Consider the following 25,220-nt stretch of genomic DNA (forward strand, 5'->3'; position numbering starts at 1 on the left):
ATCTTTATTGGAGTATAATTGCTTCACAATGGTGTGTTAGTTTCTGCTGTATAACAAAGTGAATCAGCTATACGTATACATATATCCCCATATCCCCTCCCTCTTGTCTCCCCCCTCCCACCCTCCCCTCTAGGTGGTCACAAAGCACCGAGCTGATCTCCCAGTGCTGTGAAGCTGCTTCCCACTAGCTATCTGTTTTACATTTAGTAGTGTATATATGTCAATGTTACTCTCTCACGTCGTCCCAGCTTACCCTTCCCCCTCCCCGTGTCCTCAAGTCCATTCTCTATGTCTGCGTCTTTGTTCCCATCCTGCCCCTGGGTTCATCAGAACCTTTTTTTTTTAGATTCCATATAGTTTTTGATTTAAACCAGGATCATGCATTGCATTTGGTTGTTAAATCTTTTAACAGTCTTCTAGTCTTAATTTTTAAAAAGTTGACTTTTTGAATTATACAATGGAAATTAGCAATAAAAGAGAAGCTGACCGTTGTTACATGTGACCATATGGATTAATCTCAAAAGCGTTGAGTCAAAGAAGCCAGACATAAAAATGTACCTACTGTGTGGTTTATATGAATTTCAGGAACAGGCAAAATTAATCAATGGTTATAGAAATCAGCACTGTCGACTGGGAGTGTGGGATTGACTAGAAAAGAGCTTTCTCTCTAGGGTGATGGAATTAGTCTATTGTGGTGATCACACAGGTGTCGGAACTCATCTAATTGTACTTTGTAGGTCTATGCAGTTCATTGTATGTAAATTCCAAAAAAAAAGTCATACGGAATAATTCTGTGTAGTTAGGTTGCCAATTTGATATATGGTTAAGTAAATTTCAGATTGCTTTCAGTTTTAGGGTTTGCTTTTTCCCCCTTTTTTAATTTTTTGAATAAATACCACAAGGATAGCATATGGCCCAATGGAACAGAATAGAAACTTCAGAATGGTCCACTGATTTTCAACAGAGACAATTCAATGAGGAAAGAGATAGTCTCTTCAGCAAATGGTGTAAAATATATAATGCTTTTACAAAACTTAATCACAAGCAGTTTGTGGGTTTGGGGGTTTGTTTTTTTTTTCTGACGGATCTTATGAGTGACACAGAGACCTAGACTGTAGCCTAATGTGATAATAAAATCTAAACTCTAGATTCCACTCATTCTCATTCATCAGTTATTGAATGCCTACTATGTATGTACCGGGCAGTATGCTGGATGCCGGCAAAAACCATGACGTCCCTCTTGTGAAGCTGACGTTTTCGTTGGAAAACCAGATAAGAACATAGAAATGAAACGAAAAAAAACAAAGTAGTTTAAAATTGTGGCATGTCCTGAAGTAAACAAACAAGGGACAAGAGTAGAAGATTAAGGTGACAGGGTGTTGATGCAAACCTCTCTCCAAGGAGGGGATATTTTAAGTTGAGACCTAAAGACTGAAGAACAACCCAAGGGGCAAGTGCAGGAAAAGATCTCAGGCAAAAAGCTAGAGAACAAACCAGTAAAGCTTGGAGCTGGTGAGAAAGGGAGGAGTGATGAGGTCAATGGGCAGGGCCAGCTCCTCCAGAGCACACAGGAGCCGCCAGGGGTTACAAATTAGGGAGTGATTAGAGACCAGCGAGGTTTTAAATTACTTTCTGCTGTGCGGAAAACTGGTTGGAAAAGGCTAAAAAGTGCAAAGCACGTAAGGTAGACTTCCACTGCTTTCTGCCACCATTTGTCTTTTCTTTTAAAAATTAATTCCTCAACATTCAAAGACATGCTTTTCATCTACCTCCAGTTTCTGCACTCCCCAGCAGACAAACTGAAGCCTTACCTTATCTATTCTAGTGACTCAGTTTCCAAATAAACCACAGACTGAGGCCTTAGCTTGGGAGCAGGTAAATCCAGGAGCACGCAAACCTTCTCTTAAGTGACTAACCTGAAAGGAATTTAGGTCGGCAGTTTTGGTGACACCGTAGTCAACAGGCTTATCTGGGAGTGGGATTTTCGGAATTTCTCTGAAAAGCTGTTTTAGTAAAACTTCTTCACAAGACCTAAGCTAGTATAGGAGGAAATTGGATTTGGAAAACTACTAACTAGTTAATCTTTGCATGGGCTCATGATAACTTTTTCAGTTGTGCTTCACTCTGTGAAGCTTACCACGTTCTTACCAGATAGCACCTGGCCTGTTCCTCGGTGAGTCAGCAGAATACTGCAGAAAGCAGTTGTAAGAGCGCTGGCATGGGGGGGAGGGAAGCAACACAAAAGGCGATGTTAAGTGTGCCTGTAACACTCTTGTATTTAAAAAATGAAGTCCTAAGGCAGATGTGACAAATGTTCATTGTCAACTCTGGGTGGTGGTACATGGTACATAGACATTTGAATTCTTTGTACTTTGCTGTATTTTTTAATGTCTGAAAATAATGATAAATCATAAAAATCAGCACTGTTTTCCAAAGAAGCGGAAGCACATTGATCTCTGGATAGTATCACATCTCTTCCAGACATTGTTTTCATAAGTGATTAGACATGTATTAGATTGAGGCTCCCAGTCTTCAGCCTCAGATATTTGCAGAACATTGTAAAAATAAACAGGAGGAGGACTTCCCTGGCGGTCCAGTGGTTAAGAGTCCACGCTTCCACTGCAGGGGGCATGGGTTTGATCCCTGGTGGGGGAAATTCTGCATGCTGTACGGTGCAGCCAAAAATAAATAAACGGGAGGAAGGACTGTAATCCAAACGAGTGAATACCACCTCATCCTGACCTAGCTTGCTGGAGGCATGCATATGCCTGTCTTCTGGGATGATGAATGAAATCATTAGTGCAAAAACTAGTTAGATGAGAGAAACAAGCCTACCATCTGGTTCAGTTGATTAGACTACCGATCAAATTGCGATCAAATGCATGGATTTCTGTCGCCCTGTTAGGTTTACTGTTTTGTGGCTGAACCCTTCCCTTATCCAACACCACCACTTTTCTCAAATACGTGTACCAACTTGTCATACGCTACAAAGAACAGTGTCCACTAGCACAGCTGGACAATAATTTGGCATCTGTATTAAGAGCCTTAAAAATGGGTGTGCCATTCCCATTAAAAGGACATGCAATGCACTGAGGACACGATATCACACATGTACTTCTCCTGTAATGCAGCACCTGAATGTAATTATGAGGAAACTATCAGATGAAACCCAATTGAGGGACTTTCTACAACTGGCCAATTCAAATGACTAGTACTCTTTAGAAACGTCAGTATCAGGAAAGACAAAGTTTGAGGAACTATTCCGTATTAAAGGAGACTAAAAAGACAAGGTAATTAATACAATAGGTGATGTTGGATTGGATCCTGGATCAGAAAAGAAAATATTGCTACGAGGAATACTAATGGAACATATGGCAAAATTTGAATATGGACTTACTAAATTTCCTGAATTTGACGATATACACCCTTAGTCTTATGAAACACACACTGAACTATTTATTGACTCATGCAATTTTATATATATATACATATGAAAGTGATAAAGCAAATATAGCAAAATATTAATAGTTGGTGAATCTAGGTGATGGGAGTTTATTGCACTATTCTTACAACTTATATTTGAAATTCAAAATAAAAAGCTAGTAATAAAAATGTGTGTACCTTTGGCCCATAATTCTATTATTAGGAATCTATCCTAAAAATAAGTTTTCAAAGTATTTTGTCTTTATAAAACGTGGGCTCGAATTTCTCCCTTAATTTTCTGAATAATTTTCTGTAAATGGATCCTGGTAATGATGTTGAAAAATTCACATGCTCATTCAGAATTACAAATAAATTCTGTAGGTAGTCCACCCTAAAGAACGTGGAGCATACCTCCTCACTCCTTAAGTGTGGGCTGCACATAGTACATCTTTCCAAAGAGTAAAGTATGGAAAGGGGAAAAAAAGAGTAACTTTACAGTGGAGAAACCTGACAAGCACTGCTTCAGCCAAGTGATCACGGTCAACAGCAACAGTCAGAAACCAGGCTGACAGCATGAACCCTTGATGTGATGTGATGAAAATGGCTTTCCCTCCCCAAAACCCACAACCCCTGACCAATTATGTGAAGATCCCCAGAGGTGCATCAATATACCTAACAGTATCCCTCAAACTGTCAAGGTCAACAAAGAGGGAAGTTTGAGCAACTGTCACCCCCAAGAACTTACGAGACACGTCAACTAAATGAAAGGTGGTAACCGGGCTGGGGTCCTGTAACAGGAAAAGGGCATCAGGGGTGTCACTGAGCAGGACCCTGTGAGGCCTTCCCAGAATAGACCCTCACCCATGTCTTCCGCCTGCCCTTTGTCTGCAGAAAAACTTCAGTAAAGGAATACATTTAATCAGACAAGTGGGAAAATGCAGAAAGGCAAACAGTCAAGCAAGCCAAAATAATAATACGTTAGCCATTACACAGTCAGAACCTTTAGCTCTCCCTCAGGGCTATACAGTTAATGTTCTCAGCCGGGTCCTTCCAGCTGTTCTGCAGACACTGAAGCCCCCACCAGGTGGGAGAGGTTAGCTGCTCGCTGCCCACAGCACACAGGCCTGAGACCGGTTGGAACTAGAAGGTTGATGATGCCGATTCCCGATTACCTCACCAGCAACCAATCAGAAGAAGCCCCACGAGCTAATCATGCCCTGTTCCTGGAACACTGTAAGACTCCTCACCACACCCTCCAGGTGGGACACACTGTTTTGAGGGCATTAGCCTGCCGTGGCCCCCTGTGCCTGGCAAAGCAATAAAACTATTGTTTTCTACTTCACCCAAAACTCCGTCTCCAAGATACAATCCGGCACTGGCGTACAGAGGCCGAATTTCCGCAACAGAGGGAAACTAAGGAAATTGGTTAAACTGTGGGCTTTTGTCAACACATTAGCCTCGGTTAATGAAATATAACAAATGTACCCCAGAAAGGGAGGAGGCTAACAATATGGGAACCTGAGCTCAATTCCCCGTAAATGTAAAGCTGCTCTAAAAATAAAACCTGTTAATAAGTAAAATATTGACGCATTTGCTTCCATTAGGGCCAGGAAAGTAAAACAATTTCTGGTTGGCAGAAGTAAACTTTTTAAAAAAACGCAAGAGTTACAAGTCTCAGTAAAAGTCAGGGGCACGACAACAGACCTTCCCTCGCGCCTCGGAGCGGGCTGCTGGGGAAAAGACCGGGAGAGGTCACGAGACGTCACGAGTGAGCGACAGGAGGCGAGGCGGGGCGTGGAGGGGCGTGACTTCCGGGCCGCTCTCTCCCCACTGGCTGGGCTGCCCGGCGACCTGCGCAGGAACCGGAAGCTGCGCGCACAAAACAGAAGAGGTCGGAAGCGCGTCTGGCTTTCGTCTCTCGTTCGCCCGCTGCCCTCGTCGGTTCTGAGCTTCGGCCGGTCACCCGCTGCCTCCCGTCGCTTGCACCATGGCCCTCAGCGATGCCGACGTGCAAAAGCAGGTGAGCGCCGGCCTGGACCCCGAGAGGTGGGCGGATGCCGCCCCGGGCCTGGGGGAGCTCTGCGGCGGCCTCGTTGGCCAGATCTCCCCGTCCCCGGGACCCCGCCTCGGGGCTGTGCGGGTCGGGGCCGCGTCGGGCTTGGCGGGCGAGCGGCCGGCCTGGGGTCGCGGCGTTGCTCGGCGCTTTGGAGTTCGCGGGCGGCGGGCGTTGACCGCCCAGGCCCGGACTTCGGGGAAGGGCACTCAGGCCGCAGTTTAGAGAACTCGTCTCTTTCTGGCAGAAGTTCTCGGAAAACCCTGACTAACGCTCACTCAGTGCCTTGTGAGCCTTCTTAGATGAGCAGTACGGTGTTTTTTCCTTGGATGTTTCCAGTTCCTTTAAAACGATTCTGCACTTTATTCGTTAGGTGATATGCTCTCGGAAGCGTGGTGGTTCTTCCTTTTAGGGGATCTTAGGCTGATCACGGAGGGTAACAAAAATAGCGTCTGTGCGGCACTGTAGGAAATCTTACCGCATGCTTACAGAACAGCGCGGGTTTTGAACATTAATCAGCGCTGCGTCTGAGTTTTACTGTAGGAAAAAGGACGCAGTGCGCTCCACGTAGTCCAGCGGTCACACCCCTAGTACCAGCTCTCGTCCTCCTCTTCTTCGTTTTCCGCCTTGTTGTGATGTATTGAAAACTAGGGCTTCCCCAGTTAGAATACACGGCAAAGGTACAGCAGTGAAACTAGGCCAGAACCACGTTTTCTTTCTGTAAAATAGTAAGAACGAGGAAATGTATCGTCTGTACTCCTCCACACTACGCGCGGTCCCCATCAGGGCGGTGCCTGTTTTCCCCGTATTCCCGGCAGTGACCAGGCCTGAGTATCGAGCACCGAGTAGACGTCTAGAAATCTGGGTTTCCTTCAACTTCCTGCTCTTTAGGAGTTAGTAATATCTTAACATAGTTATTTCCTGCTTTTCATCACAGTTGATTTCTGGAAACTACATTGCAAAGCCGAATGGTGAAACTGTCTTTAGTCCTCATGCACTTTGGGTCAAGTCAAATCTTGTTACTCTCTTTGCTGTCAGATGTCTGCTTCAGTAAAGCAAAGTGCTGATTTCTGTAAACATCACTGCTTTTAGAGCTGGGAGAATCTGCAGACTTCCATGGATCCTGAGACAAGGGGGAAACATAGATGTTTTTCAGGCACCATTAGGTGTGGGTCAGTGAAACCCTAGGACGCTCTGTGAGATCGCACTGGAGCTGCCAAGAGTGCTAAGCCAAACAGTCTCCTATAGGAGCTATATTGTGTACATACATCAGAAATGGAGTGCTCGTTCTTGCTGGTTCTTCCATCACAAGTAGGTAATGTATTTAAAAAGAGCCCCCTAGAATCTACTAAATCTTCTTAAGGATGAACTTGAGTGCTGGAAATAAAACACTAATACTTAAATGTAAAAAGAAAAAGAAATCCTGGGTTTCCTGATTTCTTCCCCCCTGTATTAAAGTATTTGTGTATGTTGCTTTTTTTGTCTGAGGAGTATGGTTATTTATTTCATCAAACTTTCAAAAGAATCTTGACTCCAGAAGTGTAGAACCCAGTAGCTTTAGCAGGAAGAAGAAAAGTATATTTTAAGGGCAGATTTTTCTGCCTTAAGGGTGGAGTTAAATGTCCTGAAGGGGTTGACTTTTCTCCTGTTGGAACTCCTAAAGGCAGAATGTGTTCTTGTTGACTGTAAACGGGTTTCTGTGACCTGGGCTACAATGAGCGTGTTTTGCTCTAGGCTGTGCTGATCTCGTCAGATCTGGTAGCAGAGGGTCCGGCCTGAGAGATAGAGGCAGGTAATGCAGGTTTGAATGAGGGCTCCCCTCTAGAGGCCAGTGTCTTGTAGCATTTGTAAGCACCTGAGTTGATTACTGTCTTTAAACTACTTTTAAAGTTCCAGACAGTGCAGTGTGAGTTTGATCTGAGCTTGTGACGATTCCATTCCACAGCACAAACAGAAACACACACACAGGCACAGATGTGTGGAGGTTGATCCATTTAGCAAGTTCACTGTGGTTTTTCTTAACAGTGTAGATTTGGGTTAGGCACCCCAATTTTTCAAGGCTTGAGATTTTATAAGTATTGTATGACCTATAAAACGGGCTCTGATTGTCGTCATTATTTTGGCTCCTCACTGGTAGGGAGCTCCTAAGAATTTTGACAAAAAATAAGTCTTCCCTTCTAAAACCGTGCTGTGTGTTTTCCTCAAGACTTTGATGCCATGAGGTTGTATTCTTTTTTTTTTCTTTTAAAGCACCTGCTCTTTATTTTCCCTTTTTTTTTTTTAATATATTTATGTTTTGGCTGCGTTGGGTCTTCATTGCTGCACGCGGGCTTTTTTCTAGTTGCGGCGAGCGGAGGCTACTCTTCGTTGCAGTGAGTGGGCTTCTCATTGCAGCGGCTTCTCTTGTTGCAGAGCACGGGCTCTAGGCACACAGGCTTCAGTGGTTGTGGCTCGCCGGCTCTAGAGCGCAGGCTCAGTAGTTGTGGTGCACAGGCTTAGTTGCTCCGCGGCACGTGGGATCATGGGCTCGAAGCCGTGTCCCCTGCATCCGCAGGCAAGCAGATTCTTAACCACTGCGCCACCAGGGAAGTCCCTAGGTTGTATTCTTAACTCACTTTTTTTAATTGTGTAAAACACATTACGTGAAGTTTACCTTTTTAACCATTTTTTGGAGTATAGTTGCCTTACAACGTTGTGTTAGTTTCTGCTGCACAACGAAGTGAATCAGCTATACGTATGCCCATATCCCCTCCCTCTTGGACCTCCCTCCCACCCACCCCCATCTAGGTCACCACAGAGCACCAAGCTGAGCTCCCTGCGCTATACAGCAGGTCCCCACTAGCTATGTCTTACACGTGGTGGTGTATGTATGTCAAACCTAATCTCCCAATTCATCCCACCCCCCCTTCCCTCGCTGTGTTCACATGTCCATTCTCTACATCTCCGTTTCTATTCCTGCCCTGCAAATGGGTTCATCTGTACTGTCTTTCTAGATTCCACACATGCGCGTTAATATGCGATATTTGTTTTTCTCTTTCTGACTTACTTCACTCTGTATGACAGACTCTAGGTCCATCCATGTCTCTACAGATGACCCAATCTTGTTCCTTTTTATTCCATTGTATATATGTACCACATCTTCTTTATCCATTCATCTGTCGATGGACATTTAGGTTTTTTCCACATCCTGGCTATTGTAAACAGTGCTGCAATGAACATTGGGGTACATGTGTCTTTTTGAATTATGGTTTTCTCAGGGCCTTTTTAACCATTTTTAAGTGAATGATTTAGTAGTGTTAAGTATATTCACATTCTTGTGAAACAAATCTTAACTCACTTTTGTACAGACTCTAAAAAGTAGTTGGGGTACCTCAGAAGGCTTGAAACTCCCAACGGATTCTCACTCATTCACAAATGTTTATTGAGCACCTACTGTGGGGGAAGTAAACCCTTAACCCCGTGTCCTGGGTTTACAGTGGTGTTTACCTTTATGCGGGACAATTAATGTGAAATGAGTTAATAACCTAGAGGCTCTACATTAAATTTTTTTAAGCTGCTTTTTTTCCTTTTTAATTCACTATTCCTTTCAGGTAGAGCCCCTATGAAATGAAACTACCAGTGAGTTTGATTAGCTCTGTTGCTTGTATATTCATTTGGGTATATTTTACATCTGCCATTAGAGACAGTACTCTGTTTATGAATATAAATTAGATCAGTCACCCCAAGCCCCATTCAGAAGACTTTGGGGACTTCATTCTCCAATTGTAGCCAGAGATCTAAAACCCTTTAGCAAGTTCCTAGCCTTATAGTTTAGTTGAGGAGAGGCACAGGCAAGCAGGCAATTAGGACTGTGTGTTTAGGCAGAGAAGTGCAGTGTCCTGGGTGCAGATAAGTGAGAGGTTCAGGAGATTTTCCAAAGGAGGTGACAGTTAAGCGGGCTGAGGCTCGAGAAGATAGCTGAGCTGGGGGTGGGGGAGTGTTCCAAGTAGAAGGAACAGCATGTTTGAAATCTCCAAAGTGGAAAGAATGGCGAGCTCAAGGAACTGAAAACCTGAAATGAGAGTAGCATGGGGACCTCCTTGGTGGCACAATGGTTAAGAATCCGCCTGCCAGCGCAGGGGACATGGGTTTGAGCCCTGGTCCGGGAAGATCCCACATGCCGCAGAGCAACTAAGCCCGTGCGCCACAACTACTGAGCCTGCGCTCTAGAGCCTGTGAGCCACAACTACTGAGCCCGCATGCCACAACTACTGAAGCCTGCACGCCTAGAGCCCGTGCTCCGCAGCAAGAGGAGCCACCGCAATGAGAAGCCCGTACACCGCAACGAAGAGTAGCCCCCGCTCGCCACAACTAGAGAAAGCCCGCGCGCAGCAACGAAGACCCAACGCAGCCAAAAATAAAATTAATTAATTAACTTTTAAAAATGTAGGATGACAGGAACTAGGAGTCTGAGGAGTGGCCAGTGGTGGAGGTTACATTTCATGTGATGCTGGAGAGATGAGCAGTGACCACATGGCAGACCTTCTAAAATCTCTGCACTTTATCCTAAGGGGGGGTGTGGTACGTGATGAGAGGGACATTTGTAAAGGATCTTCCTGGTTGCCAGGTAGAGCTGGTTAGCAAGGGAACAAGACTGAGGGCCCGGAGAAGATATGGACGCTGTTGCAGTAATTCCGCCAGGAGATGATGATAGCAAAGATGAGATTGTGGCTGTGAAGGTGGAGAGAGATGGACAGATTAAAGAGGTGTTAGAAGAGAGAGCTCGTAGGACATGGTGGTTGGACCTGGGGCCTGAGATACGGGAGGGGACTACTTGTTGTTGGTGCTGGTCATCAAGGCAGAGGTCAAGGGGGACATGGGAGCAGAGCCGTCAGTGTTCCTTACGGAGCGTGTGGGATTTCAGTTGAGCGTGTGGGATTTCAGTTGCCGTGGGTAGGGTCTCCTGAAGGAGCTGTCTGGGAGGCGGAGGAAGAAGCATATGGCCTCAGAGGAGGCTATGGAGGAGAGCAAGGAAGTGGCGGGAGCAAAGGGAAGCACGTGCTCAAGAAGGGTGGTGGTCAGTGTACCAGGAGATGCTGCAGATGCAGTAAGATAAGGGCGAGATGGCCGTCATCTTACAAGTGATTTCACTGGGTTAGGGGGAGGGGAGTCAGGCTGGAGTGCCTTGAGAGTAGGAGGCTGTCTGGTACACTCCAGTAGAAATGGAGAAGGGGGAAGGACGGTCTGGCTGAAGGAGGCCGGAAGTAGAGGAGGACGTGTATTCAGTCCTTCCTCCCCATAGACTCCAAGTTCCTTGAGAGTAGGATAATGGCCTATTTACCTGTGTTGTTGAATATTGCATCTGGTCCATTTGCTGGAGTAAATTCCAGATTGTAAGTTACCTGAGAACAGAAAGGCGTTCCATAAATGATTGTTGGAAGAATCAGAAAACATAGATATTTTTTTCTTGTCATATTCAAAAGTAACCTTTTCCTTCTCCTTCTAGATTAAGCACATGATGGCTTTTATTGAACAAGAAGCCAATGAGAAAGCAGAAGAAATAGATGCAAAGGTGAGATTCCACTTGCTAGGTTTAAGAAGTTATCAAAGTTTCGTACTGTCTTGCTTTGCTAATTAGTACTTAGTAAAATTGTTTAACAGAGCATTCATTGCATAGGACCAGTAAGAATTTCTTTAACGTTAAAAGTAAATTTTCCTTTCTAAACATTCTTTAATTTTTTTGCCTGTGCCACGTGGCACGCGGGATCTTAGTTCCCCAGCCAGGGATCAAGCCTGTCCCCCTGCAGTGGAAGCATGGAGTCCTAACCACTGGACCGCCAGTGAAGTCCCAAAATTCTGATTGTCAATAAGTGTCCTGAAATTTTATGGTAGGGAGTAGAAAAGTAAGGGATGGATTAATTTTCTCATGGAATCCAAACTCAGACATTGAGCACCCGCAGCTAATTGATAGCCGGTCAGGGGAGGATGTAGTATTTTTTCATTGTTATGTTGCTTTTTTATTTGTGCTTGCTGCCAAAAAGATAAATACACAGTTTGGCGTATGTAAGGCATAAAATGAAAGCCCCTGTCCATCACGAAGGCGGCAGTCAGCATCTAGAAATTTTACAGATATTTCGAGTTGCACAGTGTTTCTGTACAGTATATAAAATTGTTCTTTTTTCTAGGTATAATCATGGTAGGTCAGAATATATCACCTAATACTTTATTTTCACTGTCCTTTTACTTTATTCTACAGTGGTTACATTTGTTACTTAACGGTAAAGCCTTAAAATTGTGTGTGCCTGGTATCCTAGGGCCAAAACTAAACCTTTGAACTGTTTGAGTAATTTATCATCTAAGAAAGAAAAGACTTATTTTGCCTGTCACTGAAGTAAAACAGTTGAGAGAGTATTGTTTTATATATTTATTGAAGTATAGTTGGTTAACAATATTATATTAATTTCAGGTGTACGGCATAGTGAGTCAATATTTTTATAGATTATACTCCATTTAAAGTTATTACAAAATAATGGCTGTATTTCTCTGTGCTGTACAGTATGTCCTCGTTGCTTGTTTAATATTGTTTTGATGGCCTTAGGAGCACTGCAGTTTCTCGTATGACTAGTTTCCTTATTTCTCTCTGGGACAAATACAGAACTTCTATTTCAGTTGGTAAATGCATTTCTATTTAAAGTAGTCTTATCTCATGTGATAGGTATAGAAACAAGCTGTTAGGCATTTATTTTAGAATTTGAAAGTTCCAGTGTCTGTGCCAAGCATTAAACATCTGAATCAGTCACTTCAGCCAGCTTCCAAAGTCATAATTTCTCACTGCCTGAAAATCACAGATGGCTGATACACTAAGATACCCTTTGTAAAAAGTGACTGCTCAATAATTAACACTAATAAAACTAATAACTCAAATTTATGTAGTTTATAATTTAAAAGGACTGTTAGATTTTGACCTACAAAGGAAAGAATACTATTTTTATTTTCTTATTTTATAAGGGAGGACACTTAGACAGATTACTTGACCAAATTTTTTAGACAGTAACTCATATCTTCTGACTCCAAATTCTGTGTCCTTTTCATTAGCCCTCTATTAAACAGATGGATCAAATTTAAAATACATAATTTTTTTCATACACAGAATCTTCTGATTCTGTTCATTGAAACTTTGTTGGTGGATACTAGACATAGAATAAGGTGAATATAAGCAACTACCCTGGTCATCAGCTGCTTAAAATAAAACTGTCAAAATCTGTATAATGAAGTAATAATAATAAATTCCTTGGTAGGCAGAAGAAGAGTTCAACATTGAGAAAGGTCGTCTTGTGCAGACCCAAAGACTGAAGATTATGGAATACTACGAGAAGAAAGAAAAGCAGATTGAGCAGCAGAAGAAAATGTGAGCTTTGAAAATCACTGGGACGAGAGGGTAAAGCAGGTGCTTTGGAGCCCAGGCAGTTACGGGTTCCGGTCTGAAATGGACCATTCACTGATTAACTAACCTTGGTCAAGTTACTTAACTTCTCTTTCCTCATTTGGGAAAACAGAAGGCTCACAGGATTATTGAAAGATATAGTTGAAATAACTGATAAGAAAGTCTTGCCACTTCATAAGCATTCAGTAAATATTTCCTTATCTTTGAAAATAAGTGGATAAAAACCGCTACATGTATTTCAGGGAGTTCTCTTTGGGATCTGTACAAAGAGAAGTGTTTGCACATATATAGGAGGTTGTACCTTTCTTTCTCTATGTTGGTTGTTTTTTATGCTGTAATGATACTACTTTTCTGTGCCTTTTGCAGTCAGATGTCTAATTTGATGAATCAAGCGAGGCTCAAAGTCCTCAGAGCGAGAGATGACCTTATCACAGTGAGTAATTAGCCCCTTTAGTTATAGAATTATAAAATGTTTATTCATTTGTCTGTTATAGAGAATTCACTAGTTAATGTTAGATTAAGGAGCTGATGAATGATTTTTAGAGAGAAAACATTTGGTCAGCAAATCATTACACTAGGGATTGTAATAAATACAGAAATGAATAGGATGTGTGTCCAGTCTTCAAGGACCTGCTGCTCTAACAGAGCATGTAGCTCCTGGGTATATAGCACATGATGGGGGGCCATACAGTATCTGAGGGCGATGGGGACTAATAAGGCTAGAAAGGTAGGATGGAGTTACTGTGGGGCCATGAGTGCAAGTGAAGAGCTTTGCTTGCTTTCAGTAGAAAGCTGTTGAAGGTTTCATTTTATTTTATGAGGCATATCATAAATAGGGTTCATGATATGAGTACGTAGACTAAATTTAACAGAGAAGAGGTTAGACAGAAAACCATCTGGGGAGTATTGTCACCCAAAGGAGAGGGCAGAAACATACGTTCAGTCCCTGGTCGGGGAACTGAGATCCTACAAGCTGTGTGGTGCAGCCAAAAGAAAAAATTTAGAAACCAAGCGGAGGCCTCTGTTTCCACTATTACTCATTGTTATTGTGGAGGCCCTAGATTTCTTACAAAATGGAGAGACAAGTTATATAAATATTGGGAAGGAAGAAACAGTTATTTTTTTGAAGATACGACTGTATATTAAAAAAAAAACAACATCTCAAAAGAACTAAGAACTAGTAATTAGTTCAAAAAGGTGACTGGCTACAAAGAGAATATACAGAAATTGATAGTTTTACTACATGCCAACAGTAAGCAATTAGGAGTAAATGTTGGTGAATAGGAACTTTATGGAAAAGCTATAAAACTGAAAATATAATACTTGACTAAGCAGAAGACATACCATCTTCTTAGATGACTAGAGAAACAAACTAATATTGTAAGATACTGGTTCTTGTCAGGTGAGCCTGGCATGGTGACAGCAAGGACTGAGTTGGGTGTCAGTGGTGACATGTTTTATAGGAGGAAGCCCCGGACGTTGGCTACTGACTCCTCCACCTCCTCTTCTTTTTTTAAAAAAAATTAATTTATTTTTGGCTGTGTTGGGACTTCGTTGCTGCGCGTGGGCTTTCTCTAGTTGCAGCGAGCAGGGGCTTCTCTTGTTGTGGACTGGCTCTAGGCGCGTGGGCTTCAGCAGTTGTGGCGTGCAGGCTCAGTAGTTGTGGCTCATGGGCTCTAGAGCACAGGCTCAGCGGCCATGGCTCACGGGCCCAGCCGCTCCACGGCATGTGGGATCTTCCTGGACCAGGGCTCGAACTCGTGTCCCCTGCATCAACAGGTGGATTCTCAAGCACTGCGCCACCAGGGAGGCCCCTCACCTCCTCTTCTAAGGCTGACGCCAAACCCCCTAGGAGGGTGGTGCCTCCATTAGCATGATAGGAGGTCAGGAGGGCGGGGGCTCTTTTAAGAAGAACCACCAGATCACGTTGGACATTCTTTGAGGGGCCAGGAAGCCTTCAGATGGAAGTGTCTGCCAGGAGGTCGAGTGTGAGGACACACAGAGGTGACTCACTAACATAACTCCCATAACACTTAATAGACCCCAGAGTAGCCAGAGTTGATCTGCTTCTAAAATTGTCACAACTAAATGTCTCTCTGCTTTCGATACTAACTTGATCTTTTAGTTTTCACTCTTCTATTTTCATTTCATAATTAGCTGGGTTCCTTTGGCAGTCAGCTGTTTGGACTGCAGGGTTTGCCTGTATTGGTCCTGCATTGGTGCTCAGTGCTGTAGGAGTCTGCTGTCTAACTGGGTCTAGACCAGAGACTGTATCTATACGGCAGCCTTTTGAGTGTGACTGTAAAGAATGTCATTACCTTGGAGACGGAATGGAGAGAGCAGCCTGAAACAAAAACAGAGGCCTGGAATTGACAACACGGGCAGGAAATGGAATTGTCCAGGAGAGCGGGGAGTGTAGGAACTGAGGCTGGAGAGAGACACTAGGGTTCAGTTGGAAGAGCCTTGAATGCCTGCTGAAGAGTGTGGGACAAATCCTTTGACCAACTCTCTTAACTCTAATAGGCATAGAGATGACCTGGAGGGCCTTGTTAAAATTCAGACTCCCAGCCCCATTTCCAGAGGTTTTCTGTATTCTCATCAGGAATAAACAGCCCAGAGTAATCTTGTTGCAGGAGGTCTGAGAACCACACTGAGAAATAGTGCTTTAGCCTTAGATTTGTTCTGGAGAAAGAGAACTGGTGACTTGGGGAGAGGAAATGAGGTTATGGCTTAACTTTGACTTGAAGGTCAAGACCACATGGCAGCAGAGGACATGAAGAGACGGCATCCACAGATGCTGAAAGGTGTGGTCTGTAGGACTTGGTGACTGCAGGTTGTGAGGCGTCAAGAAAGACCTAAGCTTTCTCACCAGGTCGCTAGGCACTTGGATAGGTGATGAGGGTTAGAAATACAGGGGGAGGAGCCGGTGGGGAATGGTGATGAATCTTGGCATTTGAATCGCCTTCGGAGTCCAGGCGAACTTAGGAGAGGCTGGGGCTTCCACTCAGACAGCACACAGGTCCCACGTGGAGCTGCGTGGCATGGGTGAGATCGCAAGCTCGTGGATGTAGAACTACAGGGCCAGGGGAGCAAACCGAGCAGCCTTCAGCTTACGGCAGGAAAATTAGAGACTGCTAAGGAACATGGGGGGAAGCAGTCGTGTTGGAGGAGAAGTCGTGAAGGAGAAGCCAAGGGGACAGAAAAGTTGAAGAACAAAATGGTAATCGAATACAGTGTCTCATGCTTCGGCGAGTCCAAGGGGGAAGAGCGCAGTGGTCTTTGAGTTGGGGATCGAGGTTTCACTTCTGACTCGTACTAGAGCAGCATCGTTGGGCTGGTAGAGACAAAGCCTGGTGGTGAAAGCTGGACAGGCGAGCATGCGGTGAGGGGCTGAAGGCAGCGGGCGTGTGAACTGTCGGGGTTTCTTGTTTTTCTTTTATTTTTTCTCATTTTGTTGAACTGTCCGTGTTTTGGTAGACGGCAAAGCCAGTTATTCTGTAGCGTGCAACTCAGTTTCAGAGCACAGCCTGAGCTTTTGTTTTGCTAATGTATGAGAATTTTGTTAAAATAAACATTTCTATCATTTCAGTTCTAAAGCACTTCTTTCCTTAGTCCTTTGCAGCCTAACATCTTGCCGTCAGGTGATATGCGGTTTAGTGAACCCCAGTAATGAAGCGGCACGGAGGGTGAGGAAACCGGCTGTGAGATGATGGGGGACAGGGCTACATGTGTATGTTTCTGTGGATTTGGCTCTTTTAAAACGTTTCTTTCTCCAGCTTTATCCGTAGAATAAGAAACTATGAAAGGAAGGGGATTTGTCAAGCAGTTGGCTAGAAAAGGATGTTGACAAAAGATAGAAGGAAGGAGGAAATACAGAACCAGGATGAAAATGAAAAGCAAACAGGCAAGCTATTCTGCTACCAGAAGTGCACGGTTGCCTATAGTCCTTTAGTTACTTTTCTCTGCTGTCTACCCTTTTCCCCTGGCTGCCCTGAGGCTCTCCAGGTGTAAGAGCCCATGCTTTGGAATCCCTGTGAGGTGTGTTTCTATTTCACCACAATCTGCTGTTTGGTGGGCGAGTTTTTTTTTTCCTAGTATTTCTTCATTTATTTATTTGGCTGCATCGGATCTTTTTTTTTTTTTTTTTTTTTTTGCGGTACGCTGGCCTCTCACTGCTGTGGCCTCTCCCACTGCGGAGCACAGGCTCAGCGGCCATGGCTCACGGGCCCAGTCGCTCCGCGGCATGTGGGATCCTCCCGGACCGGGGAGCACATGGGTTCTCTAGTTGCAGCGTGTGGGCGCTCCAGTTGTGGTGCATGGGCTCTAGAGAGCGTGGGCTTAGTTGCCCTGCGGCATGTGGGATCTCAGTTCCCAGACCAGGGATCGAACCCGTGTCCCCTGCATTGGAAGGCTGATTCTTTATCACTGGACCACCAGGGAAGTTCCGGTGGGTGAATTTTTTAACCCTTTGGAACCTTCCTTTTATAAAATGGGGAAAGCATATACGTGAAGCTTCTTTAGAATTAAGTTGGTCCACATAGGAAAAGTGACCGTGCAGTGCCTCACACAGGACAGGCCTGGGGTAAGTAACAGCTCTTTACCGTCACTTCCTAAACCTCACACTGTGTAAGGTGGTGTTGTTGTCATTTAAGGGAGATAAAGAACAGACCGACCTTTAGAAATTCTGATTTGCTGGTCCTGAAGTAGAGATTTCTGGTGCTGCGGTTAAAGAGACGAAACAGCAATGTCTCTGCGGGAGGCCCCCTGACTACACCGGGCACGAGCAAGGAGACGTGATTTTGATGTTGTCGTCATAATCGGGTTTTAGTTTCTTGCTTTCCAGGAGCAGAATCTAATATTTTCAGGATCCTAGAGGCAGTTAGGTTCAGGTGGACAGATAACGAAATGCCCTTCCAAACTCTCAAAATACTGATCTGTAGGCTGACACGTGAGCGGCAGTAACCTACACCCCTCCCCACGGGGAGTCAGACTACAGCCAGAAAGCTGAGTTTAGAATCAAAGAGTGTCACTGGGGTATTACTTAAGTGACCTTCCTGACCTGTGGGGCATGTCTCTTAAGTGGACAGGAATGGTTTAGACAAGGGACAGTGCAGTTTATGTCGATTCGGTTCCAGCTTCCTTGGCTGGAGTTCAGTTTACTCCAAGTTCCTACTCCCTTGATTGGAGTTCTGGGTGGTGGTAAGAGTCCTCATTTGTCCATTTCCAGACTTCTCGTGGGTTATTTTTACCAGTGGCTGGCATCACTCGGTACAGCTCCACTTGATGCTCACTCTTTTAGAGTAAACCTGTCTCCGTACTGTTGGTGTCCACCCCGACCGGCATGACCAGTGTGGACAGTCAGTTCCAGCACAAAGAGAACTGTGCTTGAGGGGTCTCTTGGTGAGGAGGGGCTGAGGTTTCTTTCAGCCAGATGTCTTATATCATAAATGCTTCAAATCTTTGTGCCGTAGCGTCCTAGATTCTAAAGGCTTCAACTGCTCGGGAGTGGTTCCGGGCTGGGTGCGGGTCCAAGGGAGACTCTCAGAACCAAATACAGGGCCACTTCCTTCTCTCCACCCTCACTCCTCAAATTCTGATTGGTTTCTGAGCGAGCATGTATGTTCTCCCTCTTTAAATCCCCCAAATCATTCCAGAGATCATATTCAATAAGGGAGACACATATGTGGAAGACTTACTAGGACGAACTGTTCCCAGCGGCGTTGGGTGGCCAGCAGTGGGATTGAGAGGCGCTCTCTCTGCCATTTAAAGGGCCTCGGTCCTCTTTTACCAGTAAGCCTGTACGTGCTTACACTTACGAGTAGATGCCAGCGTGCTCTTCTCAACCATGTGAGATTTGTCTCCGGAGTCCCTTTCAATGTCTGCTTTAGTTATAGAAGCCAGCATTTATTATAGACCATTGGAAAATACAAACTAACATAAAGAAAATTGAAATCATTGATAGTCCAGCCTCCCGCAGGTAAACATTGATGACACTTTGTTCTCTGTGCAGAGGCTGCTTTTTCTAATAAAAAATGGAAGCATCTTGCCCAGCTGCCTCGGTAGCTTGCTTTCCACGGCTGTGTCACGTGGCTCTTTCTGTGTTGGTCACTCATGATCGGTAACCTGGGCGCTTCTGCCTGAGCGCGAGTCCCCTGGGAGCCGTGGTAGCGCTCTCGCTCGCATCTGTGTCCTTCGGGCAGCATCTGCTTTATCGTACCCCTCAGAGAGCGCGTGTGGAGAGAGAACACGGCCGTAAAGTGAGAAGTGATTGGACACGGGCTGGGCCAGCCCCACGTGGGTTCCAAGCTGACTACCCAGGTGTGTAGATAACTTTTTCTTTTTCCACTCTTTGTAGGACCTACTAAATGAAGCCAAACAGAGGCTCAGCAAAGTGGTAAAAGATACGACCAGGTACCAGGTGCTGCTGGATGGACTGGTCCTCCAGGTAAGTTTGTAGGTCGGATGCACCACTGAGAGCCACGTCCCTGCAGAGTCGACAAGATGGGATAGAAGCCGGCTGTTTCTCCTGTGTTCTCATTTTAGCTCTTTTCCTCGTCTGGCCGGGAGATGTGTGGGAGGACGGTGGTGTCTGGCTGGTGGATGAGACTGCTGTTGTCTCACTTGCCCTTTGTAACCTCCAGCTGTAAACTTTCCTGATTAAATTTTACCACTAAATGCTTGCTTTAGATACGGAGGTTCAGATCCCAGGCTGTGTACATTTTAATTGTTTGCTGTTCGGCTGTTAAGTACAATACTTGTCCTCAACCTAGTTGATGTAAGACTCCCGTATGAATTTCATTCCATCACCAGAGCATTGGGTATATTTATCTGGTTTGTGATATGAAGATCTTGCCATGTTCTCATACTGTGTAGGCCATCTTTGGGGGAACTTAATTAAACAAGAGGACTGCTTTCCCAAACTAGATGAAAGAGTTATGAAGACATTTTATTTACTGTTGTTTTATTTTATAGTTTGCAGTTTTTACTAATGGTATCTGATTGTGCGTTAATAGGGTTTGTACCAGTTGTTGGAGCCCCGAATGATCATTCGTTGCAGGAAACAGGATTTCCCTCTGGTGAAGGTAGAGCTTGAAGAAATCCTTTTTCTTTTTAAAGATCAAAATGTTAGGGATGAAATGCATGCTGTAATAAATGACAGCTCAACTATGGGGACTAGAAGAGTCTTAACATGTTATAGATACTAACTTAAGTGTACCTGAGCCTCTTATTTATTTTCTTAAACAAATCAAGTTGCCATCTGAGTTAGTACCCTCCTCCCTTTCTGGAGAAAACAGTACCTACTGGATTGGAGCAGAGGATAGGCAATACCATCTAAATAAGAGACAGAGGCGGGGGGAGGGGCAGGTGGAGACCATGTTTAATGGAGACAGAGTTTCAGCTTGAGAAGGTGGAACGTTCTGGAGAGGGATGGTGGGAACAGTTGCACAACAATGAACGTACTTAAAGCCACAGAACTGTACACTTAAAGCTGATCACGATGGTAAATTTCATGTGCATTTTACCGCAGTTTTAAAAAGCAGTGAGCTGGGGGAAGTGGAGGTGTAGGACAGATGGAAGGGGGTTTCTCACGCTGCACTGCACTGTGTGTGGCGTGGAAGTCCCATCTTCGGACAGCACTGTAGGCTTCAGGAGACACGTGAGAATGTTTTCTTGAAGGAACTTTAGTCTTTTTCTGACACGATTACTAGTTGAACAGATTGACACATACATTGGGGCTCAGACAGTACCCGTGCTTTTGTGACGGGCTTATTTCACTTGGCAGTAATGTCTTCAGGGTCCATTCACCTTGTAGCGTGTGTCAGGATTTCTTTCTTTAAGGCTGAATTATATCTATAGACCACATTTTATTGATTCATTTATGTGTTAATAGACACCTGGGTCGTCTCTACCTTTTGAGTATTGTGAGCAGTGCTACTGTGAACACGGGTGTACAAATATCTGTTGGGTCTGTGCTTGTACTTCACTTGGATAAGTATCCAGAGGTAGACTTGCTGGATCCTGAGGTGATTCTGTGTTTGATTTTCGAGGGACTACGATACCATCTGCCACAGCGGCTGTACCGTTTTACATTCCCACCAGCAACACGTCTGTTCTTTTACTTGAAAAATGCGTAGGAATATCTTTGTTTGTACAGACTGTTGGTTTTCTGGATACCTGCTCCATAGTTTCTGATAAAACCTCTGTGTTTTGTGTTTTTCCAGGCTGCGGTGCAGAAAGCAATCCCCGTGTACAAAATCGCCACCAAAAGAGACGCTGATGTCCACATTGACCAGGAGGCCTGCCTGCCTGAGGAAGTGTAAGGGGCGCCTCTGCTTTTAGCCCCTGGGCTGCTCTGGCCGCGCGAACGGCCGTCCGCCCGGCCTTGCGCATGTCCTCTGGGCGCCCCGGGCAGGATGGCGGTGTGGCCACCCAACGCGTGCCTCGTGCTGCCTCGTGCTGGCGCCTGTCGGTCTCCCCCTTGTTAACCAGCTTCTTGTGGCTCAGCTTGCCTAGCAGCAGCATGGATTCTGTGCCCAGAACTTGAACGTGGGTCCACGTGTGTCCTAGGTACTGAGAAAGGTGATCACTCCCTCTGACAAGGAAGTAGCCATGTCTGGCTGGCAGATCCCTTGGTGTGGAACGCCAGCACCCGTGGTGCTTCTGCTGAGTGCGGGGAGACTCGGCGTGGTTGGGAGGGGCGGTAGGAGCTCCTGGCCGGGGAGAGCCCGGGGCATGTTCCCTGTGCGCCTGCCCACTGGTCCACCCCACGGGCCAGCATTGCGGAGGCCTTGGGACACATGAATTTAGGATTGCAAGGCCTAGTTCTGAGTCCCGATTGGCCTGTTGCTCGCTGCAGGACCTCGAGCCCAAATCCCATCATCTGTAAGAGGGATCAATCTTGCTTGCTTCATAAACTGAGGATCAGAGATAGGGTGTGTGTGTGACGGTGCTTTCAAGCTGAGGGCCTGTGGGAGCCTAAGCATTATTGAGCATTACTGTCAGATCGAGGTCTGCTTCTCCACTCTGCCAGGTGTTGGCCAGGTAGGGCTGGACTAGTTACTTAGTCTTCCTCATCTCTGACCTGGGATAACAGCACCCGCCTCACTGAGCTCTTGGAAGCTGAAGTGGGGTCGTGTCTGTGCAGCATTGACAGCAGGGCTCAGGATCCACAGTGACTCTGCTGGTGGGTAGTCAGCGTGTGGAGACCATGCGGGACTCGGCAGTTCCAGTCGGGACCACTGTGCCGGGTGCTTAGAGCAGCAGTCCCGTACGTGCCCTACGTGTTTGAACGGAAGCAGGAGCGCTCACACCCGAGGGGTACTTATGCAGGGACACCAGCCGTTTGCTGACAGGTCACTGGAGCCCGGTTCAGGCTCTGGAGGCACTTGAATTAGATGGTTTTGTTTTCAGAGCCTTTGAGATTCAGAATTGCAGGTGAAGGACTCTGCAGATTTAAACTGGAGTTTTATTCAGTAAATTGGTCCTTTTATCCACTCTTAAGCCTGTTTCCTGGTTTATAGGTCCCTGGGGAATAGGAGACATGGAAGGGCCTGGACTTGGCGTTCAGGAGTGCCTGGTGCACAGCAGACACCCCCCTTCCCCTGCTGCCCGCATGGGGACAGGGGCTGTTCAGAGAAACAAAGAGGAAATGGGGGAGGAGGATGGAGTAAGAAAATAATATTCACGTCAGAGCCCTTTGAAATTTTCTAGAGAAAATTTGCAAAATTTTTCCCAGCCTTTGCCTCAGAGCCTGCTTATTTCAAGAAATATTTTGTAAAAAGTAGAATTGTAATGTAGCAAAATAATTTCATACCTGAGGCTCCTTGTAGTAGGATGTGACCTATCGGCCTTGCACCACTGAGGACTGGGTTTGGCACCTGCTGGGATGGAGCCTTTTATCTGAGACACAGGCACTGAGGAGGACTGCCTGTCAGCACCCCTGGTCCCTGCAGCACTGGCCTTTAAGAAGCATTCAGATGAGGACTGTATGTATTGATCTGCAAACTGGGACGCAGTCTTCCCCCTTTTCGTCCAGTTGGGGAGGGCTGGTTGTTAGAGTAACGTGAAATCAGATTGGCACATAGTCACTTGGTAATGAGTTATTATCAGCCTCTTTACCTTGAAGCTTCAGAAGCTTCTGAATTAGTTTCCAACTTATTGCATATGTTTATTGCCCCTAAGAGTGTTGAGACCATCCACACACCAAGACAGCTATTCTCCAAGGGAAGAAGCTAATTGTACAACGTGCGTCTGTTTCCCTCAAATCTATGAACGTTGTTTCCGGTGTTCTTTGTAGAGCTGGCGGGGTTGAGATCTACAACGGGGATCGCAAAATCAAGGTCTCCAATACCCTCGAAAGCCGGCTGGACCTCATAGCCCAGCAGGTGAGTGTGGGGACATGTCTCATCAGTTAGTTGGCCTGTGGTTACCTTGAGGAGGTGCTGCGGAGAACATGTCAATTGGCCGTATTTGGACTTCATTGATTCTTTCTACGTTTTTTGACATTTTCTTAAAAGGAGCAGGGATTCAGGCAGTTAGTGCCATTTGCTGGGAGGATATGTTTACATGAGGGTGGCCTTGGGGTCAGAACGAGGGCTTTGTGTGTCTAGGTTTTTTTTTTTTTTTTTTTTGCGGTACGCGGGCCTCTCACTGTTGTGGCCTCTCCCGTTGCGGAGCACAGGGTCCGGACGCGCAGGCTGAGCGGCCATGGCTCACGGGCCAAGCCGCTCCACGGCATGTGGGATCTTCCCGGACCGGGGCACGAACCCGTGTCTCCTGCATCGGCAGGCGGACTCTCAACCACTGCGCCACCAGGGAAGCCCTGTGTCTAGGATTTTAATGTATCTATTTTACTGCATGTGGAGATGCTGACCCAAAGCCCCAGAACCCCAAACCGCAGCAGGAATGATGGAAAGTCAAGCAACTGCTCTTAAAGGAATTGCCACAGGGCGCCAGGCTCTTCAGGTGTTTCCGGGTTTGCAGGAAACCAGTCAGAAAACTTGAGTTGTCCCGAGTGCGGGGCCTCTTCCAGAGGTGTGGTCTGCTGCCCCGACCTTGACCGGCGTCTTCTGGTAACTTACACCTCAGAGCCATGCTACCCACCAGCCACACGTGGCTAATTAACTAAAGCTAGGTAAGGTGCGCAGTTTGCCGCCTCAGTTGCACTGGCCGCACGTGGCTGGTGGCTGCGTCCCGAGGTTGAGTGCTTGGGCTTTTCCAGTTGCTGCGGCGCGCCTCAGCACAGACCTGTGCTGTCAGCTTTCCACCCGGCGTGCGCTCAGCACCCGTTGAAAGAACGAGTGTAGGTGCTCCAGAACGTCGCCTCTTCTCCCCATATCGGAGTGGGAGGGAAGCCTTACGGCCATGGCGCCCGTCATTGGTTCTCTTTCCCCCTAAGCAGTGGCCTTAAGCCCACGTTTGCGATCGCCGAGTCTCTTGGTCGGACTCGGGCGGTGCTTGGCCAACTACTGGGCTTCGTGACTTCGGGGCGGGGTTGAGGCGCGGGGGACGGCGCCGCCTCACGCGGGAGCTTCTTTCTTCACAGATGATGCCCGAAGTGCGGGGAGCCTTGTTTGGGGCAAATGCCAACAGGAAGTTTTTGGACTAAGCCTGAGGGAGGTGGCGTCCACCCACTGCGTGACGTGGACGTTTCTGACAGTTGAAGAGACAAGATGGCCTGCGTAGCTTCCTCTTTGCTGTCCTCCTGTCCTGTCCTGCATCTATCGGTGGAAGCCCTGCTGTAGCTAACACCCCGGCTGGTGGGGACCAACGGGCGAGAGTCTCACTTAGTACGATCAGGAAACCTTCCTCTAGCTTGTCTCAAAGTAACACAACTTCCCGCTGTTCTGCAGCACAGAGGCGAGGGGTCAGGTGGTGGGTGCATGAGTGTCCCCAGGCCTCCTGCTCTCCCGGGGTCCAGCCTCGGGGGGGCGGAGTGGTGGGCTCTGGGGTCAGGTCTCCACTCTTTGGGCTTCAAGTGCATGTGGGGCCTCATTTCTTCCAGCAGCAGCAGCTTCACTGTTAACCTGTTTGGGCCTAGAAATGTCTATAAATGTGATTTAAGATCTAAGCCGTGAATATGCTTTATTTATTAAAATGTAACACGTACGTGGATGTCACTGATTTATTACACAAGGTGCTCGCTGCAGGTTGTGGTTTGAGAGGGTGAAGTTCTCGGGAATCTGGAAAGAGGAAGCATTTTCCAAACCCCTGGAGCATTTGCGGGTTGACAGCCATCAGCAGTTGAAACCACGAACCCTCTCTGTGTCCCTCAGGCGCATCTGCCACTTTCTACCAAAGCCTCACCTAGAGGCGCCCTCC

General features: G+C 46.1%; 1 protein-coding gene across 1 annotated transcript; it reads left to right on the top strand.

Moving 5' to 3' along the window:
- The first annotated feature begins 5,293 nt into the window (after positions 1-5,293).
- ATP6V1E1 (ATPase H+ transporting V1 subunit E1) lies at positions 5,294-25,007 on the top strand. Its single transcript, XM_060024046.1, has 9 exons — positions 5,294-5,443; positions 10,962-11,027; positions 12,754-12,863; positions 13,266-13,332; positions 19,255-19,344; positions 19,913-19,981; positions 21,122-21,216; positions 23,197-23,284; positions 24,445-25,007. The coding sequence occupies exons 1-9, from the start codon at positions 5,411-5,413 to the stop codon at positions 24,505-24,507; spliced, it is 681 nt and encodes a 226-aa protein (XP_059880029.1). The 5' UTR covers positions 5,294-5,410; the 3' UTR covers positions 24,508-25,007.
- Positions 25,008-25,220: the final 213 nt, after the last annotated feature.

The sequence above is a fragment of the Delphinus delphis genome, chromosome 11, assembly GCF_949987515.2.
Source record: "Delphinus delphis chromosome 11, mDelDel1.2, whole genome shotgun sequence".
In the NCBI taxonomy this organism is placed as follows: domain Eukaryota; kingdom Metazoa; phylum Chordata; class Mammalia; order Artiodactyla; family Delphinidae; genus Delphinus; species Delphinus delphis.

What these genes read in the sequence shown, in the direction of transcription:
- ATP6V1E1 (XM_060024046.1), top strand. Translation starts at nt 5,411, where the DNA reads ATGGCCCTCAGCGATGCCGACGTGCAAAAGCAG. An exon ending in ATTGAGCAGCAGAAGAAAAT is followed by an intron (nt 12,864 to 13,265) that starts GTGAGCTTTGAA and finishes TGCCTTTTGCAG; the next exon opens with TCAGATGTCTAATTTGATGA. An exon ending in TGGACCTCATAGCCCAGCAG is followed by an intron (nt 23,285 to 24,444) that starts GTGAGTGTGGGG and finishes CTTTCTTCACAG; the next exon opens with ATGATGCCCGAAGTGCGGGG.